The 20,314-nt window shown below is 58.7% G+C and overlaps 2 protein-coding genes across 4 annotated transcripts; both read left to right on the top strand.

The window, feature by feature from the left end:
- Nucleotides 1-215: 215 nt before the first annotated feature.
- On the top strand, nucleotides 216-12,422 carry MMP25 (matrix metallopeptidase 25). 3 transcript variants are annotated; one of them, XM_043456381.1, is made up of 11 exons: nucleotides 216-384; nucleotides 1,311-1,502; nucleotides 1,914-2,046; nucleotides 3,483-3,618; nucleotides 3,726-4,018; nucleotides 8,645-8,821; nucleotides 8,906-8,990; nucleotides 9,156-9,238; nucleotides 9,615-9,767; nucleotides 9,871-10,128; nucleotides 10,291-12,422. In XM_043456381.1, exons 2-11 carry the CDS (start codon nucleotides 1,413-1,415, stop codon nucleotides 10,557-10,559), a joined length of 1,677 nt encoding a protein of 558 aa, XP_043312316.1. In that variant the 5' UTR covers nucleotides 216-384; nucleotides 1,311-1,412; the 3' UTR covers nucleotides 10,560-12,422. The 3 variants fall into 3 exon arrangements, with proteins under 3 accessions (XP_043312316.1, XP_043312317.1, XP_043312315.1); XM_043456382.1 differs by lacking the exon at nucleotides 216-384 and adding an exon at nucleotides 479-535; XM_043456380.1 differs by lacking the exon at nucleotides 216-384 and adding an exon at nucleotides 697-1,016.
- Nucleotides 12,423-14,601: 2,179 nt separating this feature from the next.
- Nucleotides 14,602-19,060, top strand: LOC122432995. Its single transcript, XM_043455383.1, has 7 exons — nucleotides 14,602-14,730; nucleotides 14,851-14,892; nucleotides 16,462-16,500; nucleotides 16,643-16,699; nucleotides 17,061-17,087; nucleotides 17,263-17,322; nucleotides 17,802-19,060. Exons 2-7 carry the CDS (start codon nucleotides 14,878-14,880, stop codon nucleotides 18,114-18,116), a joined length of 513 nt encoding a protein of 170 aa, XP_043311318.1. The 5' UTR covers nucleotides 14,602-14,730; nucleotides 14,851-14,877; the 3' UTR covers nucleotides 18,117-19,060.
- Nucleotides 19,061-20,314: the final 1,254 nt, after the last annotated feature.

The following is a 20,314-nucleotide window of genomic DNA, read 5'->3' as shown; positions in this document are numbered from 1 at the left end:
TTGATGTTTTAGTTTGCATCTCTAGCTTGCTAATCCTGCTCACTATTTATTTTGTTTAAAACGCCACACGGGGGTCCCATCGCGGCCCAGCTCTGCAGGCCGTCCCCCGACAGGAAGTCCACTCCCCCTTCCTCCTCATCTTTTTCCAGCTGCTCGGCCTCCCAGCACCCGGCTCCCCGCGGGCGTGAGCGGCGGCTCTGCCTCCTGGGTCCCTTCCCATTCGCCCTCTCCTCCGCGCTGCGCTCGGACCGACCTGCCACAAGCGCTCCAGCTCCTGCGAGGATGTTGTTTAGTCGCTAAGTGGTGTCCGAGTCTTTGCGACCCTGTGGACTGTAGCCCGCCAGGCTCCTCTGTCCAAGGCATTTCCCAGGCAAGAATAGTGGAGTGAGTTGCCATTTCCTTTTCCGGAGGTTCCTCCCGACCCAGGGATCAAACCTGGTCTCCTGCATTGGCAGGCGTATTCGTTACCACTAAGCCACCTGGGAAGACTTGCGAGGCTGTTACTGGATTTTAAAAGCCTAGTACCTGCCCCAAGGTAGCCCCCGGGTCTGGGATCTAGAGATGCTAGAAGCTCGGCGTGGGAGGCAGAGACCCTCGCAGCCCACGTGGTTAGGGGAATTAATTCGGGGACCACCGGCAGCCCCAGGCGCGCACATCGGGGCGGCGCGGGGTGGGGGTGGGGGGGCGGTGCGGGGCTGGCAGGGATGGGCGGGGGGCGTGCTGCGATCCTGCGGAGCGGGAAGCAGCCTAGCCGCCGGCCGCCCGGAAATCCCCCAGCCGAAGCGCGGGCCGCGCGCCCTGGGGTCTCCGGGAAGAGCGGTGGGGGGAGGGGAGGGCCCGGAGCCGCCCCTCCCCCGGGCCCGGCGGCGCGGATCTGAGAAAGCAGAAGCGAGCGGCCCTCCGAGGAGTCCCATTGGAGCAGGGATCTGGGAAGAGAAACTTGCGGCCGGGCTCTCTGAAGCGCTCCGGGAGGCCCTGGATCCGGCAGGGTCTTTAGCCATCATCGACAAGGGAAGGTTGGGCCCCGGCTCCCCGCCTCGCAGTCTTCGCCTGCCCCGCCCCGCCCCGCCCCGCCAGGCTAGCCGCTCCTGTCCCGACGACAGGCCGTCGGCGCGGACCGGACCGGTGCGCACCCCCGGGAGCCCGCGCCGCAGACCCGGAGCCCGCGCCTCCCCCACTTCCCGCGCCCTCTCAACCCTCCCGGCCCTCGGCTGGACGCCCCCGTACCCCCCGCATCGTACCTCCCAAGGTCCCGGATCCCCGCGCGCCACCCTTTCACCCCCTTGCCCGCTCCTTGTACCCGTTGCCAGGTCCCCTGAGCCCTTCCGGGCCCCCGACCTCCTCCCCAGATCTCCGGGGCGGCGCCGGGCAGGTCCCCGGGAGCCCCGCCGGCCGCCGGGGAGGAGAGCGCCATGCTCCGGCTCCTGGCCTTGCTGCTCCCGCTGCTGCAGCCGCCCGCGCGCGCCCAGGAGCCCTCGGCGCAGGACGTGAGCCTGGGCGTGGTGAGTGCAGGGGTCCGCCGGCTCCGATTTGCAACAGAGCTGGGAGAGGAGAATAGGGGCCTCGACTTCTGGGTTCAGAGAGGGCGGCGGACGCTTTCCAAATGTCCGAAGAGTGACGGAGGATGAAGACTGGGAACCCGAATCCTTGGATTCGTCAGGAGGTTGAGGGCCGGAATTTGGAAATCTGAAAAAGGGTTGGGGTGGGAAGGTGGGGACCCTTGGTAACAAATGAACACTAGCAAACCCGGGGCTGGAGGGCCTGGACCTTGAGGTGGGGAGCAGACGGTTCTCCGGGGCTGGGGACCTGGGGCTGGCCATACCTGGTGAGAGGTGAGGCTTCCAGGATGGTGGTTGGATGGGAGAGTCCCTCCACAAGCCTTTCTCCTTCCCCTGTTTCCACCTCTGGTCTAGGACTGGCTGACCCGCTATGGCTACCTGCCACCCCCTCACCCTGCCCAGGCCCAGCTGCAGAGCCCTGCAAAGCTGCGGGATGCGATCAAGGTCATGCAGAGGTTTGCTGGCCTGCAGGAGACAGGTGTCCTGGGTATGTGGCCCCCACCCCCTCCCCAGCCCTGTCTTGGCCCGGCACCCAGCCCACCCCACCAACTGCAGGGGCTAAACATCTGCATGTAGCTGAATCACCAGGGGCTGTGAACATGCTGACTTCAGGTCCCAACCCGGGAGGTGCTAAGACATTCCTGTTTCAGTAAATATTTATCAGGAATCTCTTCCCATGAACTGACATGTGAGGTCATTCCAGGCTCCACTGGAATAGTGGTGAACAAGGTAGAGGAGGTCCCCGCTCCCAGGGAGCTAATGTTCTAGAGGGGGAGAGGCACAGAGCGAGAACAGTGATGAGTGTTCCGAAGAGAATAAAATGCTATGATCCTCAGGGGCTGGTCCGGGCAGGGCAGTCCCCTCTAAATAAGGTCACGTGAGCCGGGAGGAGCTCATGTGACATGAAGAATTCCTAGGACACAAAGAGGGGGAATCAACCCTGGGGAGATGGAGGAGGTGATCTCGAAGGCTGGTGCAAAGGCCCTGTGGCAGACACAGGCTTGCATGCCTGTGATGAAAGGTGGACTGCAGAGCTAAACAAGAGCCTGATTAGGGGCCAGGAAAGGTATTTTGGTTTGACTTCAAAAGTGATAAGAATCGCTGAGAGGGTTTGAAGGAGGGAGGCAAGGAGACCTGATTTACAGTTTTGAGTTTCCTCTGCTTACTGGTGGTGAATGGAGAGTGGGGAGCACAGAGACCACTGTGCAGGCAAGGATGCGATGAGAAGCGGTGAATCCAGAATGTGTATTTCGGAGGCAGAGCTGAGAGGCTTGTCCGTTGGGTTAAATGAGAGGAAGAGGGAAGCAGAGGGGTCCAGTCCAGATGCGAGGGAGGTAGGAACCTTCTGGCCCCAGGATGTGCTCCGTTGCTCCTTGTCACCTCAAACCACGAGATAAGGTTGGACCTTCACTTGGAGCCGAGGGGACTGCTGGGAATGGAGCTGAGCTGGGCAGGGGGATTCTGGGTGACCTGACCTGGGAGGGGCTTGCCACCTGAGACTAGAGACCAGGCTGGCCCGGGGACTTTGAACTTGACCTGGATGTGATGGGAACTCGGGAGCTAGCCTGTGAGGTGTGAGTAGCCTCCCAGGGGCTTCCAACCTTTAAGCGAGGCGTTCTCCCGGCACCCCCAGGGTTCTTTCTCTAGAATCCAGCTGCCAGGACTCAGGGAAGCTGGCTGCCCAGATCCTGGCCTGAGACTCTTGAGTCCATCCAGGGCCAGGTGCGGAGGGTGATAGTACCCAGAGGGCAGTGCCATAGTTTGGTACAAGCTGGCGTTCAGAGTCAGACAGCCTGGCTCCCAGTCCAAGCCGTGGGGCCTTTGTGAGCAAGTGTTTGGAGCTCTCGGAGACTCAGTTTGCCCATGGAGAACGTTAGCTCACGCCTGCTGCTGATCCCACGTCTGCTTCAACCTCTCCCGCAGACCTGGAGACGGTGGCCATGATGCATAAACCCCGCTGCTCCCTGCCTGATGTGCTGGGGGCGGCGGGGCTGGTGAGGCGGCGGCGCCGGTACGCTCTGAGCGGCAGCGTGTGGAAGAAGCGGACACTGACGTGGAGGTCAGTCCTGGCACCCTCTCGACCACCCTGGGGCTGCCCTCTGGGCCCCAGCTTCATGTGTCTGCCCTCTCTCTGCAGAGCTCCTCACTCGGCCCTCCTCTTTCCAGGGTCAACTCCTTCCCCCAGGGCTCCGCACTGAGCCAGGAGACGGTGCGGACCCTCATGCACCACGCCCTGACCACTTGGGGCACCGAGTCAGACCTCAGGTTCCAGGAGGTGGGTTTGCAGGGGCCCACGGAGCCTGACATCCTCATCGACTTTGCCCGGGCCTATCACCAGGACAGCTACCCCTTCGATGGGCAGGGGGGCACCCTGGCCCACGCCTTCTTCCCGGGGGAGCACCCTATCTCTGGGGACACGCACTTCGATGATGAGGAGACCTGGACTTTTGGGTCAAAAGGTACCATCTCCCCTCTTCTGAGAGGTCCCCTGTCCAGATCTGCCTGTCCTTAAGAGTGAAGTTTACATTACATTTACTGATGGAGGCTGTATCAGTTGGGCTTCTCCAGAAAAACAGAACCAGTAGGATGGGTGTGTGCACGTGTGTGTGGAGAAAGTGATTTACTTTAAGGAACTGGCTCACAGAATTGCAGACGCTGGTGACCTCCAAAATCTGTAGGGCAGGCCTGCAAGTTGGAAATTCAGGAGACTTGATGGTGCAGTTTTGAGTCCAGTATTTGCAGAGCAAGCCAGCTGGAAACCCAGGCAGGCTTTCCTTGTTGTAGTCTTTGGGCAGAATTTTTTCTTCTTCAGGAAACCTCAGTTTTGGTTTTTAATGCCTTCAACTGATTAGATGGGCCCCGCCCATACTATGGAGGATAATCTGCTCTACTTACCATGGCTTATAGATGTTATTCATGCCGATAAAATAACCTCCACGACAACATCTTGACTGGTACTTGATCAGGCATTGGGATACCCTAGTCTGGCCAAGTTGACACAGAAAATCACCCATCACAGAGGGGAAGTCCAAGTTGGGGCTGAGGACTCAAAGGGGCAAGAACACAGGTCTGCCAGTAGCTGAGTCAGAAGAGTAACTGGCAATTGCTACACAGGGTGTCACAATTACGCAGAATCACAACAGAGGAAGTTCTTAAGCCTGGGGGTGCTCACACGAAGGCTGGCTGAAGGGATGGGGACTTCCTGGAAGCAGTGACTTTGCTTGTTTCACATATGTAGACAATGCATGCCAACTAGTGCCCAGGGTCCCACTCTCCTGGAGTACCAGGGTGGGGGTGGGAGGGGACACATAAGGCACAAGCCAGTGAGCTCGCTGAGGCCAGGGGAGTCAGAGGTGGGGGTACAGGGGTGAGGAACAGCCTGGGATATTCGGGGCTGGAAGGCACACATGTGCTGTTGGGAGCAGACCGCAGAGGATGGAGGGCCAGTCTCATGTGATGAGAGGGGCCTGGGAGGGCACATGGAGGGGTCTGGACAATCGGATTCTAAAGGCAGTGGGATCCATGGAAGGTTTTGCGTTTTAGAGACACCACTGGCTGCCATGGGGGGCAAGATGGGGACAGGGAGGCAGGGAGGTAGCTGGGGGTCCAGGTAAGAGACGGTGGGGGCGATGGGGGTGGGGGCGGAGGGCAGTGGGCAGCTCAGAGGGGAGTCCATCAGGATGGACAGAGACTGGGATCTGATTAGATTCGGCAGCAAAGTGGGTGAGGATGGCCGGATACCAGCCAGGTTTCTGGCTCAAAGCCCCTCGAGGATGGTGTCCCATCGATGCAGGTGAGAAGAGGGTGGGGAGGAGGAGCAGGCTGGGGAGGGCAGGTGAGTTCAGGTCTGGGCCTGTGTCTGCAGTGCCGAGTCGGTGCAGGTGGCGCGTTGATGGTCTAGTATCTTGTGCTAGAATTTGGATTTCTCCAACTTAAGTCAGGTTTCCCAGAACTGGAGCGCAAGAGGAAAATTCTTGTGCAAGCAGTTTTGGGGGGCACATTCTCAGGGGAAAGGGAAGCAGGAGAGACGTGGGGGGAGGGAGGGGGGAGAAGCTAAGCTAGGATGTGGTCTCAGCTGGAGAAGAGCCTGACCCCGCAGGGAACTCTGGAGAGTAAATGGCACTCCAGGGTTGGTTCTGCCTGGCGGCAGGGGGCCTAACTCTTCCACTCCCCATCCCTGGAACTGCTGGGGGTGGCTGGGCCAGGAGGGAGAGCCATTTGCTGGGGATGGGTCCTCAGGCTCTGCAGAGGAACTTAGGTGAGGTGGGGATAGCAGACACAGATCCACCGCGGGGAGGCTGTGTAACAGCGTTTAAGAACTTGGGGTTGAAGCTGAGCTCAATTCAGGGTTCCTCCGCCTGCTGCTGTGTGTGCCAGCTACTTGGCCTCTGTGTGCTCCATCTCCTCACCTGAGGAATGGGGATAATAGTATGTACTGGTCCCATGGGCTTGCAGATGAAACGAGAAATTCACCTACAGCTCTCAGTACACTGTTCACGGTCAGCCACTATGAGCTGGGTCTCCCAGCACATTTGAGAGTTGGTGATACCTGGGGGGTCAGGTTCCAGGAGAAGGTAGAATGAGAAGACCAAGTTCAGAGGTGGGGAAGTCTCACAATTAAGGGGAGGGCTGCAGGCAGTGGGGGGGGGAGGGATGAAAGCAGATGGAGAAAAACTAGGTTGAAAGGTGATTAGCGAAGACAAGCGAAGGAGGAAGTGGGCAGCAGTGAGCAGGGCCTCAAGTCATCCAGTAAGTTACTTATGGTTGGATCTCGCCATGTGGGGACAAAGTGACCTTAGTGCCCATGGCTTGGTGGGTGGAGGGAGAATCCAGACCACAGAGGCATGAGAGGAGCTGAGCAACAGAAGGCTGAGTTCAGACTGCTGACCAGAGAGCTTGCTGGGGGGGGGGTGGGGGTGGGCAGCGGGCTGTGGATGGTGGGAAGACAGGTCCAGGGGATGTCCTAGGAAGAGGGAGTCTTGAAGACTCAGGGACAGTGGATGAGCCAATAGAAAGAAAGAGGTGGGGGATGAGTGCATGGATCGCAGATTAACGGATGGATCAATGAACCGATAAACGAACACACGGATGGATGGAGGGACAGATGGACGCATGCCTGCATGAAGGCAGAGATGAATGGATGGGTGGGGCTTTATCCTTGTCCTGGAGGAGGTGAGTGAGGCAAGGATCTCTCCCAGGGCAGAGCAAGAGGCAGGAGATGAGCTGGGGGGGTGGGGGTGGGGATGAAGCTCTGTGCCCCATGCACAGAAGCTTACCGATGACACAAGCGGCCTGTTTTGATGAAACAGGAAATTTGTCATCTAAGAGTTGCTGGCTGGGACTGGGTGGCACCTGGAGGGGCTTTGAGTCTGGGTTTGAGGCTGAATGGGGGGAGCAAAGGAGCTGCCTGCTGAGGCCATGGGTGAGGGTGAGGGGAGGTGCAGAGGACCCCCAGAGATGAGCACCGGGAGTCTCTGCGGCTGGATCTGCACGGTTGTGTAATTTCCCTAGCTGAATAGCGTGACAAGGGTGCAAGGAAGGGGTGTGGGCAGAGGAGAGGCAAGGACACTTTGGGGGGGGGGTGCGGGTGGTAAAATATGAAAAAGATCTACCTGATAAAGACACCAAATGTCCTCCATCCAATTTCTTAGAAAAAGCTCTCTCATATTGAGAAAAGCCACAATCAACATGGGAATTCATCAGTACTTATGAGTTTGACTAAGACATCTGAAACCACTGCTGAGAAGTGGGACAGCCCAGCCAGGGTTCCGGCTTCCTCACTGAACTTGACCTCTCTGTGCCTCAGTTTCCTCACCTGTAAAATGAGGATAGGAGGTAGAAGTAACTGAGGACAAGCCTTTGCTGCTCTGCTTATGACTCACTCATCTTGTCCTTAGATTCTCACTTAGTGGCCTTGAGGGGTGGAGAGAAATTTGCTTTTCAGTTCACCAGGTTACTTCCAATAATTGCAGTTTCATCACTGCTCACTCTAGTTAGAGATTTCCCTGACGGTAGATCAACCTGGGGGTGGTGGCGGGGGGCGCCGGTTGTCTCTCTTGCTGTCTCTGTCCCTTCTTAGCCTCTCACTGGCTCAAGAATCAATGAGGAGCTGGGGTTCAGCCAGCAGCTGGGAGCGTGGAGACAGCTTGGTCCCGGCGCCTGGGCTGGGTCCCCAGGGAAAAACCTTCTGTGGTCAGAGAGGTTGGGCGCCAGGGCCAGCGGGCTGTGGTTGGAGAGTGCCTGCTAGAGCTTCGAGTTCCGAGTTCCCAGAGATGCAGGCTGCAGGGGTGGGGAAGGGAGGCGAGGACCCCAGGGAGGTGGGGGTGGGGGGTGGAGGCTGTGGGAGGGAGAGATGAGCGGAAATAGAGGACTGGGGGTCCTGGGCACTAGCCCGGTGGGGATAGAGGGAGGGGGAGAGAGGCCATGGAGTCTGACCTTCCTTCCCTGTGGGTGCAGAGGGGCGGGGCCTCTGGAGCTGTGAGAAGGGAGCGTCCCCAGAGCTGGGCTCCCTCAAGAGAAGCACACACCCGGAGCATCCTGCTTCCCCTAGAATGTTTCCTTTTTTTTTTTTTTTTTTTTTAAGAATATTCATTTATGCATTTGACTGCGCCACCAGGATCTTGCTGCGTGCAGACTCTCAGTTGCAGCCCGCGGGATCTAGTTCCCTGACCTAGACCCCCTGCACTGGGAGCGTGGGGTCCAGCGGGGAGGTCTCCCCACAGCATCTCTGCACGCTGCCTTCCTGGGGCAGCGAGCGGCTCCATCCTTATGCAGCTGCTCCTCCCGCTGTCCCTGCCGTGTCCCCCTGCTCTTTCCCAAGTCGGCTCTGCGGTCTTTTCAGCCCGTCCCCCGCCGTGTGCAGCACTACCAAACCAGGCTACAGGAGACTATCCACCAAATAAGTGCACCCATAGAGGAGGGAAAAGATGACTCGGGGTGGGGGTCTGGACAGAGGAGGCCACGGCCACCTCGGAGGGTCTCCTGGCTGCTTGTGTGCACCAGAAGGCCCCTGTCTCCGGGGCTTCCTGGGGGCGCTAGGGGTGGGGGTGGGGCCCTGCTCCAGCGCATTCTCCCTTCCTCCCCAGATGGCGAGGGGACGGACCTGTTTGCGGTGGCTGTTCATGAGTTCGGCCACGCCCTGGGCCTGGGCCACTCCTCAGCGCCCGACTCCATCATGAGGCCCTTTTACCAGGGCCCAGTGGGCAACCCCGCCGAGTACCGCCTGTCCCAGGACGACCGCGACGGCCTGCAGCAGCTCTACGGTACCGGGGGCGGCGGGGTGCTCGCCCCCTGGTGGCCTCTGCAGTAGCGTCAGGGGACCCAGCCCTGTAACCCTCTCTCCACAGGGAGAGCACCCCAAACCCCCTATGACAAGCCCACACGGAAGCCCCTGGCTCCTCCTCCCCCGCCCCCTGCCCTGCCCCCGGACAGGTGAGTCCTCTCCAGGTAGGAGGCCTTGGATGCGCTCCCTAACCTCAGGGTCCTCCTTTCGAGATGGGCAGGTGAGAGTCCCTGCCTTGTAGGATGTGGTCAAGATTAAATAAAAGGAGCGGAACCCCGCCCCTCCTCCCCACTCACCTCTCTTTTCCTTCCCAGCCCCCCCCAACCCCTCCCTGATCGATGTGATGGCAATTTTGACGCAATCGCCAACATCCGAGGCGAAACTTTCTTTTTCAAAGGTAAGTGACTTCCATCTCCCCGACCCCATACAGCTGGCTTCACACCCACTTAGAGTGACCCGCCGCCGGGGCCCCGAGGGTCGCAGGGATGCCGGACTTTCAGTGCCAAAAATGGGCAACTCTGGCCCAGCCGGTCACCCGAGAGCCACTGCAGCCTTGATTTTTGATGGACCTGCGCGCCCCCGACCCCCGCGCCCGCCCCGCCCCGCCCCCAGCGGTGGGAGGGGAAACCCCCGACTGTGTCCAAGCCACACCCCGGCGGGCGAGTGGGGTGCGGGGTAGTGGAGGGGTGTACAGAAAGGGTGACCTCCTGCCATCTCATCTCAGGCCCATACGCCCACCCATTCTTCCTGCCCCCACTCGCCCCCCAACCTAGGCCCCTGGTTCTGGCGCCTCCAGCCCTCGGGACAGCTGGTGTCGCCCCGGCCCGCCCGGCTCCACCGCTTCTGGGAGGGGCTGCCGGCCCAGGTGAAGGTCATTCAGGCCGCCTACGCCCGGCACCCGGACGGCCGGATCCTCCTCTTTAGCGGTCAGTGGGGTCCGGGTTTGGGGGGTGGGGGGCGGCGGCTAGCGCCGGGCATGCGCAGCGCCGCTCACCCGCCCCCCGTCCCCCCGCCCGGTTCCGCCCGCAGGCCCGCAGTTCTGGTCGTTCCAGGACCGGCTGCTAGAGGGCGCCGCGCGGCCGCTCACCGAGCTGGGGCTGCCCCCAGGAGAGGAGGTGGACGCCGTGTTCTCCTGGCCGCTCAACGGGAAGACCTACCTGATCCGGGGGAGGCAGTACTGGCGGTACGACGAGGCGGCGGCGCGCCCGGACCCCGGCTACCCGCGCGACCTGAGCCTCTGGGAGGGCGCGCCGCCGGCCCCCGACGATGTCACCGTCAGCAACACGGGTGGGAGAGCTCGCGCACCCGGGGGGCCGAGTGATGGGGGGCCAGGGGTCGTGGGGTGGTGGGGCCTGCAGAGCCCGGGGTGGGGGGAGAAGCGGTGCGGAGAGAGGGGTTTGGGGGGTGGGCAGGCGTGGACCAGCCCCTCAAACATCTCCCTCCCCGCAGGTGACACCTACTTCTTCAAGGGCGTCCACTACTGGCGCTTCCCCAAGGGCAGCATCAAAGCCGAGCCAGACTCCCCCCAACCCATGGGTCCCAAGTTCCTGGACTGCCCCGCCCCCAGTGTGCGCCCTCCGGTCCTCAGACCCCCCAGAGCGACCCTTAAACCCGGAGACTGCGACTGTCAGTGCGAGATCAGTCAGGCTGCAGGGCGGCCTTCGGTGCTCCTCCTGCCTCTTCTGTCCCTGCTGGTGGGGGGTCTGGCCTCCCCCTGAGGGGACCTGCGGCTGCCTGGAAGGGACCGGATCGCCCACGGGGCCCCTGCGGGTTGTGGCTGTGGGAAGTCTGTCCCAGGGGCAGGGCTCAGCCAGGATGCAGCTGGGGATGCCAGTGGAGCTAAGTCCAGGAGGCTGGAAACACAGGGCGGGCCCTGGCACTGAATGCCCCTGTGTGCAGCCAACTGGGCCTTCCTCCCCTGCCCCGGCCATGACCCCGCAGGACTCTCCTTTTCCCGGAACACCTGGCCTTTCCCGGAGCTTAGGCGGCTGAATTCCTGCAGCCCTGGCCCAGCCTGCCAACAGCAGCTGTCCCAAGTGCTTGGTTCTTTACAGGACAGCCCCTTGCTGAGCCAGCTCTCCAGCCTCTGCTCTAATGTTTCTCATCCTGTCCTCCCTCCACAATGTCCCAATCAAAGCACATTGATGGGGTCCCAAACCCAGCTCTGGTACCACCCCTGAGCATGTGTCCCAAGTCTGGGGTGACATCAGTGGTTCACACGTGGGTGAGGCTCCTGGGATGGACCCTGTGGCCCATCCTTGGTTCTGGTCACCACGCTGGTACCAGAACTGCCCACATTCAGTAGGACACCCTCCTGCTCCTAAAACACCTGAGCCTCTGCCCCCCCCTCCAGAACCCCTTGGCTCCCATCAGCTTGATGCTGGTGGGAAGACAGTGGACTGGTCCCCTCTCAGTCTGGGGTCACTGCCTCCTCAATGCTCCTGGGTGACAAGTGGGTGGAACCTGGGCCACCTCAATGACGCTCCTCCCCACTGAATTCAGGATCTAAATGAGTGCCTCTGCAACTCTGCTTCTGGAATATTCCACACAGGATGACCCAGGAAGGGAGTTCCCTGGTGGTCCAGTGGTTAGAATCTAGGGCTCTCACTGTCATGGCCTGAGTTAAAATTCTGGTCCCAGAACTAAAATCCTTCAAGCTGTTCCATGTGGTCCAAGAAAAAGAGAGAATGACCTAGGGAACTTTAAAAATGCAGATTCCATGTCTTCACTGTGAATCCTCACTCTGGGTCTGGGGCCAGGAATCTCTTTGAACAAACTGGGTGGTTGATATGGGGGTGGGCTGGGGGGTGGCCCCGATCTGCAAGGGACCAGGGCCAGCAGCTCCCATCTCTGGTCTCTGTCTTCTGACTTGTGTGTCCCCCATCATGTTCTCCACCCAGGGGCCAACCTCTCCCTGTTTACAGAGCCCAGTGCATGGCCTGGGTGAAAGAGGTTCACCCCCATGGCTGGAGTCACTCAGTCACATTTCTTGGGTTGTCACCCAGCTTCAGCGGGCCCACAGTGCGGCCCACAGCTGATCCAGGGGCATGGAGCCCAGCGTGGTCACGACCAGTCCAGAAGGAGGATGACAGCCAGGTGTCTTCAACCAGCCAGGGACCTGGGAATTCAAAGGCACCAGAAGCCCTCTGGACCTCTGTCAGGACCCTTTCTAAGTATGAGGAGGAGGAAACCTGTATTCACAAAGCTTGTCAGCCCTGAAGCAGGACAATAAAAATAACAGGAGAGAAAAGCCTTCATTTCCTCGGAGCAGTGATGCAGCCCCAAGGTGAAGTTTGGTGGCAGGAATGTGACAGACCCGGATCACTGTTTTACAGAAGAGGCTGGAATCCAGCATTGATGGGGGACAGAGTGGTTGAGAATGAATTGGAGGAGCAACCAAAAGTTGGTTGGAGGGGCCCAGAGAGGGATGTCCCATGTGACATCTGAGGTTCCTTTCACTGCAACAGTGGACATTTCTCCAGCCTCTCAGACTTCATGAAGCCTGCTTCACAAAAATGTCACATTGCATTGAATTGTGTTATTTAAAGAATGGAAAATAAATGATACAAATTATTAAAATATAGAGACTTAAAACTTCTGTATTTCAAAGGGCAGCACCAGAAAAGTAAAAAGACAACCCACAGAATGGGGACAAAAAATTGCAAATGTTACATGTGGTAAGGGCATGGAGCCAGAAAACATTTACTACCCTTGTGTGTGTGCGTGCACGCTCAATGCTGTCTCCGTGGCCCCATAGACTAGAGCCCTCCAGGCTCCCCTGTCCATGGGGTTTTCCAGGCAAGAATATTGGAGTGGGTTGCCATGTCCTCCTCCCGGGGATCTTCCCTGACTCATGGATTGAACCTGGATCTCTGCATTGCAGGCGGACTCTACCACTCAGCTACCAGGAAAGCCTCGGGAAATCGTCTAGTGGTAGCTCAGAAAGTTAAAAACAGACTTAGGGATTGCCTGGTGGTGGGCCCTGGAGGATGCTGGCTTAGGGGTGCAGGATGGTTTCTTGAGATGATAAAAGTGTTCTGAAATTTTCGGTGGTGATGGTTGAGTAGTACTGTGCATTGAATTAGGCACTTTCCTGGGTGAATTGTATGATATGTGAATTATATCTCACCAAAACTCTATAAAGAAAATGATTCAGCCCATAGTGAGACACAAAAGGCCTTTCAGGAGGTGGCCTTCCTGAGACAGATGTGGAGGTGCCCGGTGGCACCTCTCAGGGAGCCAGATCACCGGAGGTAAGACCTGGAAATGAGGTGCGCAGCTGAAGCAAGTGAAAACCGCTCCGCCGTGTCTGACTCTGTGACCCTCTCCATGGACGATGCAGTCCGTGGGATTCTCCGGGCCAAGATCCTGGAGTGGGTTTCTTTCTCCAGGAGGATGTTCCCGACCCAGGGATCGAACGCAGGTCTCCCTCATTGCAGGTGGAATCTCTACCCTCTGAGCCACCAGGGAAGCCTGCAGCTGAAGCAAGAACGGCTCTGTTGTCTCCCTTCCGCCCTGGAGTTCTGAGCTGGCTCAGGGAAGGATCTGGACCTCCTGGGTGTGGGAAGGGAGGTTCAGACAACTGAACGGGCTCCTAAGGGGCAGGGGATGCCGGCTGGGGTCTGGTGGACCCAAGAGAGACTTTCCCTGAGAGGTGGGATTCGTAGGTTTGTCCCCATGGGGTGCACACAGGTGGCCCATCAGGAGGCCAGTTCCTCTTCAAGAATATGAGACACTGAATCGTGTTGTCCTAAATTCACACAGTGAATCCTAACCACCAGCATCTGGAGGTGGGTCTTTACAGGGAATCAAGTTAGCATGAGGTGGTTAGGGTGGGCCCTAATCCATTATGACTGGTGACCTGATGAAAATGAGGAATTAGGAGACAGATACTTGTCTAGGGAGGGTGCCATGTAGACCTGGAGACAGCCATCTACATGCCTAGGAGTGAAGCCTGGAGCACATGCTTCCCTCAGGGCTCTCAGAGCAACCACTACCTGCTGACGCCTTGATTTCAATTTCTAGGCTCCACTGTGAGAATAAACGTGTGTGGCTGAGACCCGGGTCTGTGGCTCCTTGTTGTGGCGGCCCTGGGTCTCTAAGACAGAGGCAAGGCCATGGCTGTGTTGGGCTGTGAGGGGCTGTGGTCTCAGGGGAGGTGGGCCAGGCTGTGAGAGTCAGGCCCTGTGGGGATGGCCAGGGCCAGGGAGACCCCTGCCATGGTGCCTGAGGACTGGGGGCCCGAGCAGGGCTCAGGAGACCCTGGTGAGCGGGGCCCAGACGGTCAGCAAGGCTCACTTCAGCCCCTTCAGAGGGGACACATCCTGTGTGTCAGGCACACAGGCCCGGCCCCTGCCCTGGGTGCCGGGGCCCCGCGGAGAGTCTCCAGCTCAGGCTCCCTGCAGGTCCTGTGACTTCCTGAGGGCAGAGCGGCTACAGAAGCTTCTCTGGATGTGGAGTGGGGTGCAGTCTGATCCAGGGATCTGCTAGGCTCCCCCCGAAGCTTCCTCAAACTATGGTCCCAAGTCTGGACTTTCCCCCATCCCTCCCTGCGCTCGAGCTGATGGTGCGGGGACGCGGCCCAGACTGGGCTCAGGGATCCAGCTCAGGGAGGAGGGCCCTGACCCTGGACTCCGAGTGAGTGTAAGGGACACGCCCTCCCCGCCCCGGCCCCTCAGACCTCTGGCTCCATGTCTTTCCCTCCTTCTGTCTCCCCCCCCCCACCCCCGTATCTGCTTCTATTTCTGTCTCAGTTTCTGTTTCAAACACACACAACCTGTTTCCCAGCAGGGATTCACCCTCTCCGCCCCTCCCTGGCCAGTTCTTAAATTGCTGGTCTCAGGGGCAGCAGGGCAGTGCTCAGCCAGAGCTCTGGGTGCAGGATCTCAGGTGAGGGGCTCTGGGGAGTGGGGCGTGGGGGTGCTGGAGACCTGCAGGCGGAGGATCGTCCAGGGTGGTGGGCGAGCCTGCTTCTCTGAAGCACTGTTCCTCCCACTCTTCCTCCACCAGGTCCCAGAGGGAGGACCCTAAGCCACCATGGGCTTCCCTAAGGTGAGTGACTACGAGGGATGAGGGGAGAGTGGGCCTGGGGTCTCTTTTGCAGTCTGTCCCTGCTCCCAGCAGCTCAGCCCCAGCCCTGCTGAATGCTCTGCGAACAGCAGATGTGTCCTAGGCTCCCTGGGTGCTGGGGTGGTCCCTGGGGAAAGTGAAAGTGTGAGTCACTCAGACTCTTTGTGAACCCGAGGACTGTAGCCCACCAGGCTCCCCAGTCCGTGGGATTCAGGCAGAGATGCTGGAGCGGGTTGCCATTTCCTTCCCACTGGGGAAGAAGAGGGTCAGAACATGCGACCTGTGCCAGCAAAGCACCCAGTCTCACAATGTCCCTGGTCGAACGCTCTGCTGTCACCATCCTGAATATCTGGATAATTGGTGGCAAACACGCTAGTTTCCTGTTGTTCTGAGCCACTTCCTTCTGTAGCCCGTCCTGGCTGTGGGGCTGGGGCTCCTGCTGGGAGGTCGGTTTGGGGGGCAGCTCAGTGTGGGGGCCTCTGTTGGGACCGAGGAAGGAGCAATGGACCAGGGTGAGTGTAGGAATTAGAGTCGTCATGCCCATGGGGCAGTTAGACATGGAGCGTATGCGGTGTCAGAGTTTTCAGCCATCCTCAGCCTCTTTCTAATGCTTATTCGTATTTATTGAATTTCTTTTGTCTCAGGGATCTTAGTTGCAGGGTGTGGGGTCTAGTTCCCTGGCCAGGGTTGGAACGAACCCCCCTACACTGAGTGCTGGGAGCCTTGGCCACTGGACCACAAGGGAAAACACCCCAACCCCACCCCGATCCTTAGGATAGCCTGGAAAACCCCATGTGGCGGGGCCTGACCACATGTTCCTGGACACTGAAAGCATTTCTCTCAGGGCCCGGATCAGCAGCTGAAGCCATGCTGAGCTCAGAGTCTATTCGTTACCTTTGGGGTGCCCTCCGCCCTCTGTACCAATCCCCCGTCTCAATTCTGAGGGTGACCAGATGCTCAGGGGCTCTGGGCCATGGAACACCGGGATCTGGGATTGGTCATCAGGGGTGACCCAGGCTGAGTGCTCAGGCGCAGTGAGAGGACGATGCTGGCAGCTGAGTGTCCCCCGGTCCCGCGAGGTGTTTCCCTGCCCAGTCACATGTGATGCGGGGCTGACAGGTTGGGCCCCCGGACACAGGGTGTGCAGATGGGAGCCCTGCACGCACTGTGAGCCGGACTGACCCCCAAGGTCCAAGTGGGCAGCGGGGACATGCCAGATTCCCGCCGTTATGTGGAGTCTCCCGAGGGGTCAGTGGGGCATCTCCATGATTCATCAAGTGTATGGAGGGGAAGGGGCTGGGGCCGGGGGTCTGCAGGGTCAGAGGTCGGGAAGACTGGCCGCTGTCACCGTCAGCGGCTCAGACAGGACAGGACAGTGCCAGCTCCTCCCTGGTCAGGTCTCAGCGGGGCCACGGAGGGCTGGGCATCTGGGCACCATGCTGACCCGCCTACTCCAGGGCAAGGGGCATCCTTGGGTGAGTGTGTGTGCGAGTAAAACAGGTCTCAGTGGTTACAAGGTCAGAAGCCTGAGTTTCACTGTTTCCTCCACAGGGAGTCCCAAATGACGTGGCTTCTCTCAGGAACCAAATGGTAAGAAGCTCATCTCCACATATAGCTGGGGGCTCGGGAGGCCTGGGTTCTTCTGGGCGAAGCCGAGAATGTTCTTGCCCACTTGGGATCCAGCAGGGAGAAGAATCGAGCTTCTTTTACTCAAATCCCTCTGTGTTCACAGCACACCAGTTTGGATCAGTTCTGTGATTTGCTGGAAAATCAACCAGAAGAAGCACAGGTGGGTCAGTGTGGCCCACCCCGAACCCTCCCCAGGTTGAGGGAGGTGGGGTGGGGTCACAGTCACAGTCACGGTGATGATGAGGGTCACAGCTCAGCACCCAGTCCTTTCACTGGACAAACGCACACCTGTGTGGCAGGTGAGTTCACAGGGAGTGGATACGGAGGCCCAGGGATGCTGAGGGAGGTGTCCGGACCACAGGGCAACGAGGGCAGGGCAGGCCTGCCAGACGCATGGTCCCCGGGTTGAGGGTTAGGTATTGGGGTGACTGGGCAGAGATGAAAACCAGCTGGGGCTTGGGGTTCAGGTGAAAGTGAGACAGGGTGGGGGTGTTTTAAACAGAGTGCTTTTTTCTCAACAGGTGGAGGCAGCCCAAGGAGAGATGGAGGTGAGTTTGGCCCTTGCCCCCTGCTAAGGGTAGTCCTCAGAGTTGGATCAGCCAGGGTATGGGGTCTGGGGCCCTGGCCCCCTTCAGACTCACCCGGATGCACGGGGGGCGGCAGTGGGGACCCCTGACCTCAGCAGTGGGGCGGGAGTACAGACCGCACACCTCCTCTCCCCAGGAGGCACTCATCAAGGACGTCGTGGAATACCTGGAAGATCACATTCAAGAGAACCTTCCAGTGAGTTGGAGCCACTGTCTCAGCGCCTTCCTTCCCCTCCCCTCTGGCCTCTCTTGTCCTTGGTGCTGGCACGTGTGCACAGAGCTCCCTGGAGTGGGGGGTGAAGGGGGTCCCTGAAATCTCAGGTGGTGCAGCCTTGCTGGCATTGGCCTCCCCACTCAGCGCACGGGGGCCAGAGCCCTGGACTCAGCTTCCTGCCTGATGAGCCCTGTGGGCCTGGTGCTGGGTTCAGAGGCCAACCACCTACAGGCAGGTACAACCAAGCATCAGGGTTTGTTCTTCGAAGGGAACCGAGGGGCCAGGCCCAGTCTCTGGGAGAAGTCCTTGTATCTGCGGAGCTGTTGGCTGGAAGGCAGGCAGTTTCCTTTCGAGGGTTTCTGAATCCCTGTGTCTCCCAAGGACTGGGAGGCCTCGGTCAGGGCAGGATCAGAGTCTGTCTTGCCCGAGGTGGGTTCCTGAACAGCCCCCCATCCCTGCAGGAATCCCAGCAGGAGTCCAGTGCCTTGCTTCTGGAAGTACGGCAAGAAGTACGCCGCAGAATCCAGAGACCCTCGGTCTCTGCCTCCCTGGAGGTCCAGAGTCCGGAAGAGAGCATCTGGGCCAGAGCCTGGCGGCGGTTCCTGGGCTTTCTGCATAGTCTGCGGCAGTGGTGTTGGGATGTGCTGACCTGGCTGTGGGAGAAGGCGGCGGCCATCCTAGAGGCCATCTGCTGTGCGGTGGAGGCCGTCTGGGGATTGCTGAGTGGTTTCAGCTCCTCTGTGGGGCAGCTCTTCGGAAACCTCTTCCAGGTCTAGGAGCCCCAGGTCGTTCTGGAGGAGCCCCACCTCATCCAGAAGGCCTTGCATGTTCCCCTTCCTGCAAACCATCTTCTGAAGAGACCTTTACCCTCCTGCTCACCCATGACCCTGACCCGTCCTTTAACTGCCCTCATTGCCTGTCCTGCAGGGAGGACACCACAGCATCAGGCCAGGTTTTCCTTCTCCAGGGCTGACCTGCTGTCAGGGAGGGGGTTGCTCTGCTGACCCGGGGCTGTGGGAGAGGCTTGGAAGGCAGGAGGCCCCAAGGACCACGGTGGCTTCCGTGGGTCAGCCTCCCTCAGTGTCTCTGCCTGTCGCTCCAGACCTGTCAGATGGGGCGGTGAGCTGATTCTCGGTGAGGGGGACCTCTGAGGGCTGGCTGTGGGTCCAGCAGGAGGAGGCATGGTGGACCCTGACCCTGATGTTAGTATCTTGGTGCCCTCAGCATCCTAAGGGACCCAGCTTGCTGTCAGCTCAGGCCCCAGCAGGCAGGAGACCAGGAGGAAGGCTGTCCCTGTCTCCTGGGCCTGCCCCTTCCTGTCTGAGGAGGACAGCAGCATGTCTGGCCTTCCTTGTGGCAGAGCCCCATTCTGGCCACACCCTTTCCCCTTCACATCCAGGGGGTCCCTCTGACAGGCCTGAGGCTGGATCGCCTCCCTCTGGCCTGAGATCCCCACTGCAAGGAGCCGCCCCCTGCCAGGCCCTGAGCAGCCTTGACTTCCTGGCCCTGTCCTTGCCTCACCTCCCCATCAGTATGCAAGTCTCTGACTTTCCCCTGCGTCCTCCAGTGAGCCTGTGCTCAACCTCCACTTGCCTATTTCCATGTTTTCTTTTCCATAATGACCTTACATCTGATATACTACTTCTCACGATGGAGATGTTGCTCCATGTAATAAGGTTTTTTTGGTTTGACATTAAATTTCTTCCCCATTTAATGTCCATATGAGCTTGTTTGTTGTAGTTTTTTTCACCTTAAATCTTTTCTCCATTTCAATGCAAGTTACATGAAATACACTTTCTAAACATATCCCCTCCCAAAGAAATGTTTCAGTTTTAGACCGATGATACTGGATATGTGCATGTACAATATAAACTCGGGAGATAACAGAACAAAATCCAATAATAATATGGAGGAAACAGTCCTCCACGGTATAGGAGGGAGTGATTTTAATGCAATGGGTTTAATTTCCCAGGATTCTGGGCACAAGTTTCTTTCTTCCTATGGAGAATTCTGAAACAATGAAATATTACTTATGTAAATGTCAGTCATCTCACTTCTTTGACCTTTTAACTAGCACATACAAATTAGAGACAGCAGTTTTCAGTGGTTATTTGCTGTAAAGAAGAGGTTTTGTACTCCATTTAGCATAGGATATCCATTTGAAAGCGCTAGGTGGTGTTTCATGGGACCCGAGGAACTCTGGTCCTTTATGTCTCAGCTCAGAAAGAATTCAGGGAGAGGCAAAAGGAGGCTGGCAGGCTACAGTCCATGGGGTGGCCCAGAGTCGGACACAGCTGAGTAACTGACACTCACTGACCTGTGAGACCCCATCTAATCAGCAGGACGCTGCTCTGTATCCCCGGGCCTGCACAATAGTCCTTGGCTGCTGGCCAAGCTCCTCTCCCCCTGGGGTCTCTGCACAGGCTGCTCCTATTGCCTGGGATGCCCTTGTTTTTCTTCCAGGGCAGCCCTGCCCCTCTATTTCAAGCCAGGGCCCCTCAATGCCCCACCACACTGCCTGGCACATGGATAGGGCTCAGGAAGTGATAACGCCTTGATATGCCGTGTGCTGTGGCTCAATCGTGTTCCCCTCTGCAGCCCCGTGGACTGTGGCCCACCAGGTCCCTCTGTCCCAGGGATTTCCCAGGCAAGGATACTGGAGTGGCGTGTCATTTCCTTCTCCAAGGGATCTTCCAAGCCCAGGGATTGAACCCAGGACTCTTGCATCTCCTTCATTAGCAGTCTGACCCTTGACCACCTGTGCCACCCATGCTGGGGTTTCTCCCAGTTCCTCAGGCTCATAGCTGACCTATCCTTTCTCCCGGAAACGTTCTTCCTAGGAGTCTTGCAGGAGTCCTAAACCCAAACCTGTGACATGTGGTGACTCCTGTAGCCCTGTCTTCCTCCCAACACCTAAACGACTGAACCTCCCAGCCGCAGGCTGAGAGCTTTCCCTGCCAGATGTGCCCTAGAA

Source organism: Cervus canadensis, chromosome 32 (genome assembly GCF_019320065.1).
Source record: "Cervus canadensis isolate Bull #8, Minnesota chromosome 32, ASM1932006v1, whole genome shotgun sequence".
NCBI lineage: Eukaryota > Metazoa > Chordata > Mammalia > Artiodactyla > Cervidae > Cervus > Cervus canadensis.
The sequence above is the reverse complement of the archived record's forward strand: the minus strand, read 5'-3'. Positions and strand labels throughout refer to the sequence as shown.

Bases quoted from the DNA above. Each gene is read 5' to 3' on its own strand.
- MMP25 (XM_043456381.1), top strand. From the start codon at position 1,413: ATGCTCCGGCTCCTGGCCTTGCTGCTCCCGCTGCTGCAGCCGCCCGCG. The intron at 2,047-3,482 runs GTATGTGGCCCC...CCTCTCCCGCAG, and splicing joins GCAGGAGACAGGTGTCCTGG to ACCTGGAGACGGTGGCCATG. The intron at 8,822-8,905 runs GTACCGGGGGCG...CTCTCTCCACAG, and splicing joins CGGCCTGCAGCAGCTCTACG to GGAGAGCACCCCAAACCCCC.
- LOC122432995 (XM_043455383.1), top strand. The intron at 16,501-16,642 runs GTAAGAAGCTCA...CTGTGTTCACAG, and splicing joins CTTCTCTCAGGAACCAAATG to CACACCAGTTTGGATCAGTT. The intron at 16,700-17,060 runs GTGGGTCAGTGT...TTTTCTCAACAG, and splicing joins ATCAACCAGAAGAAGCACAG to GTGGAGGCAGCCCAAGGAGA.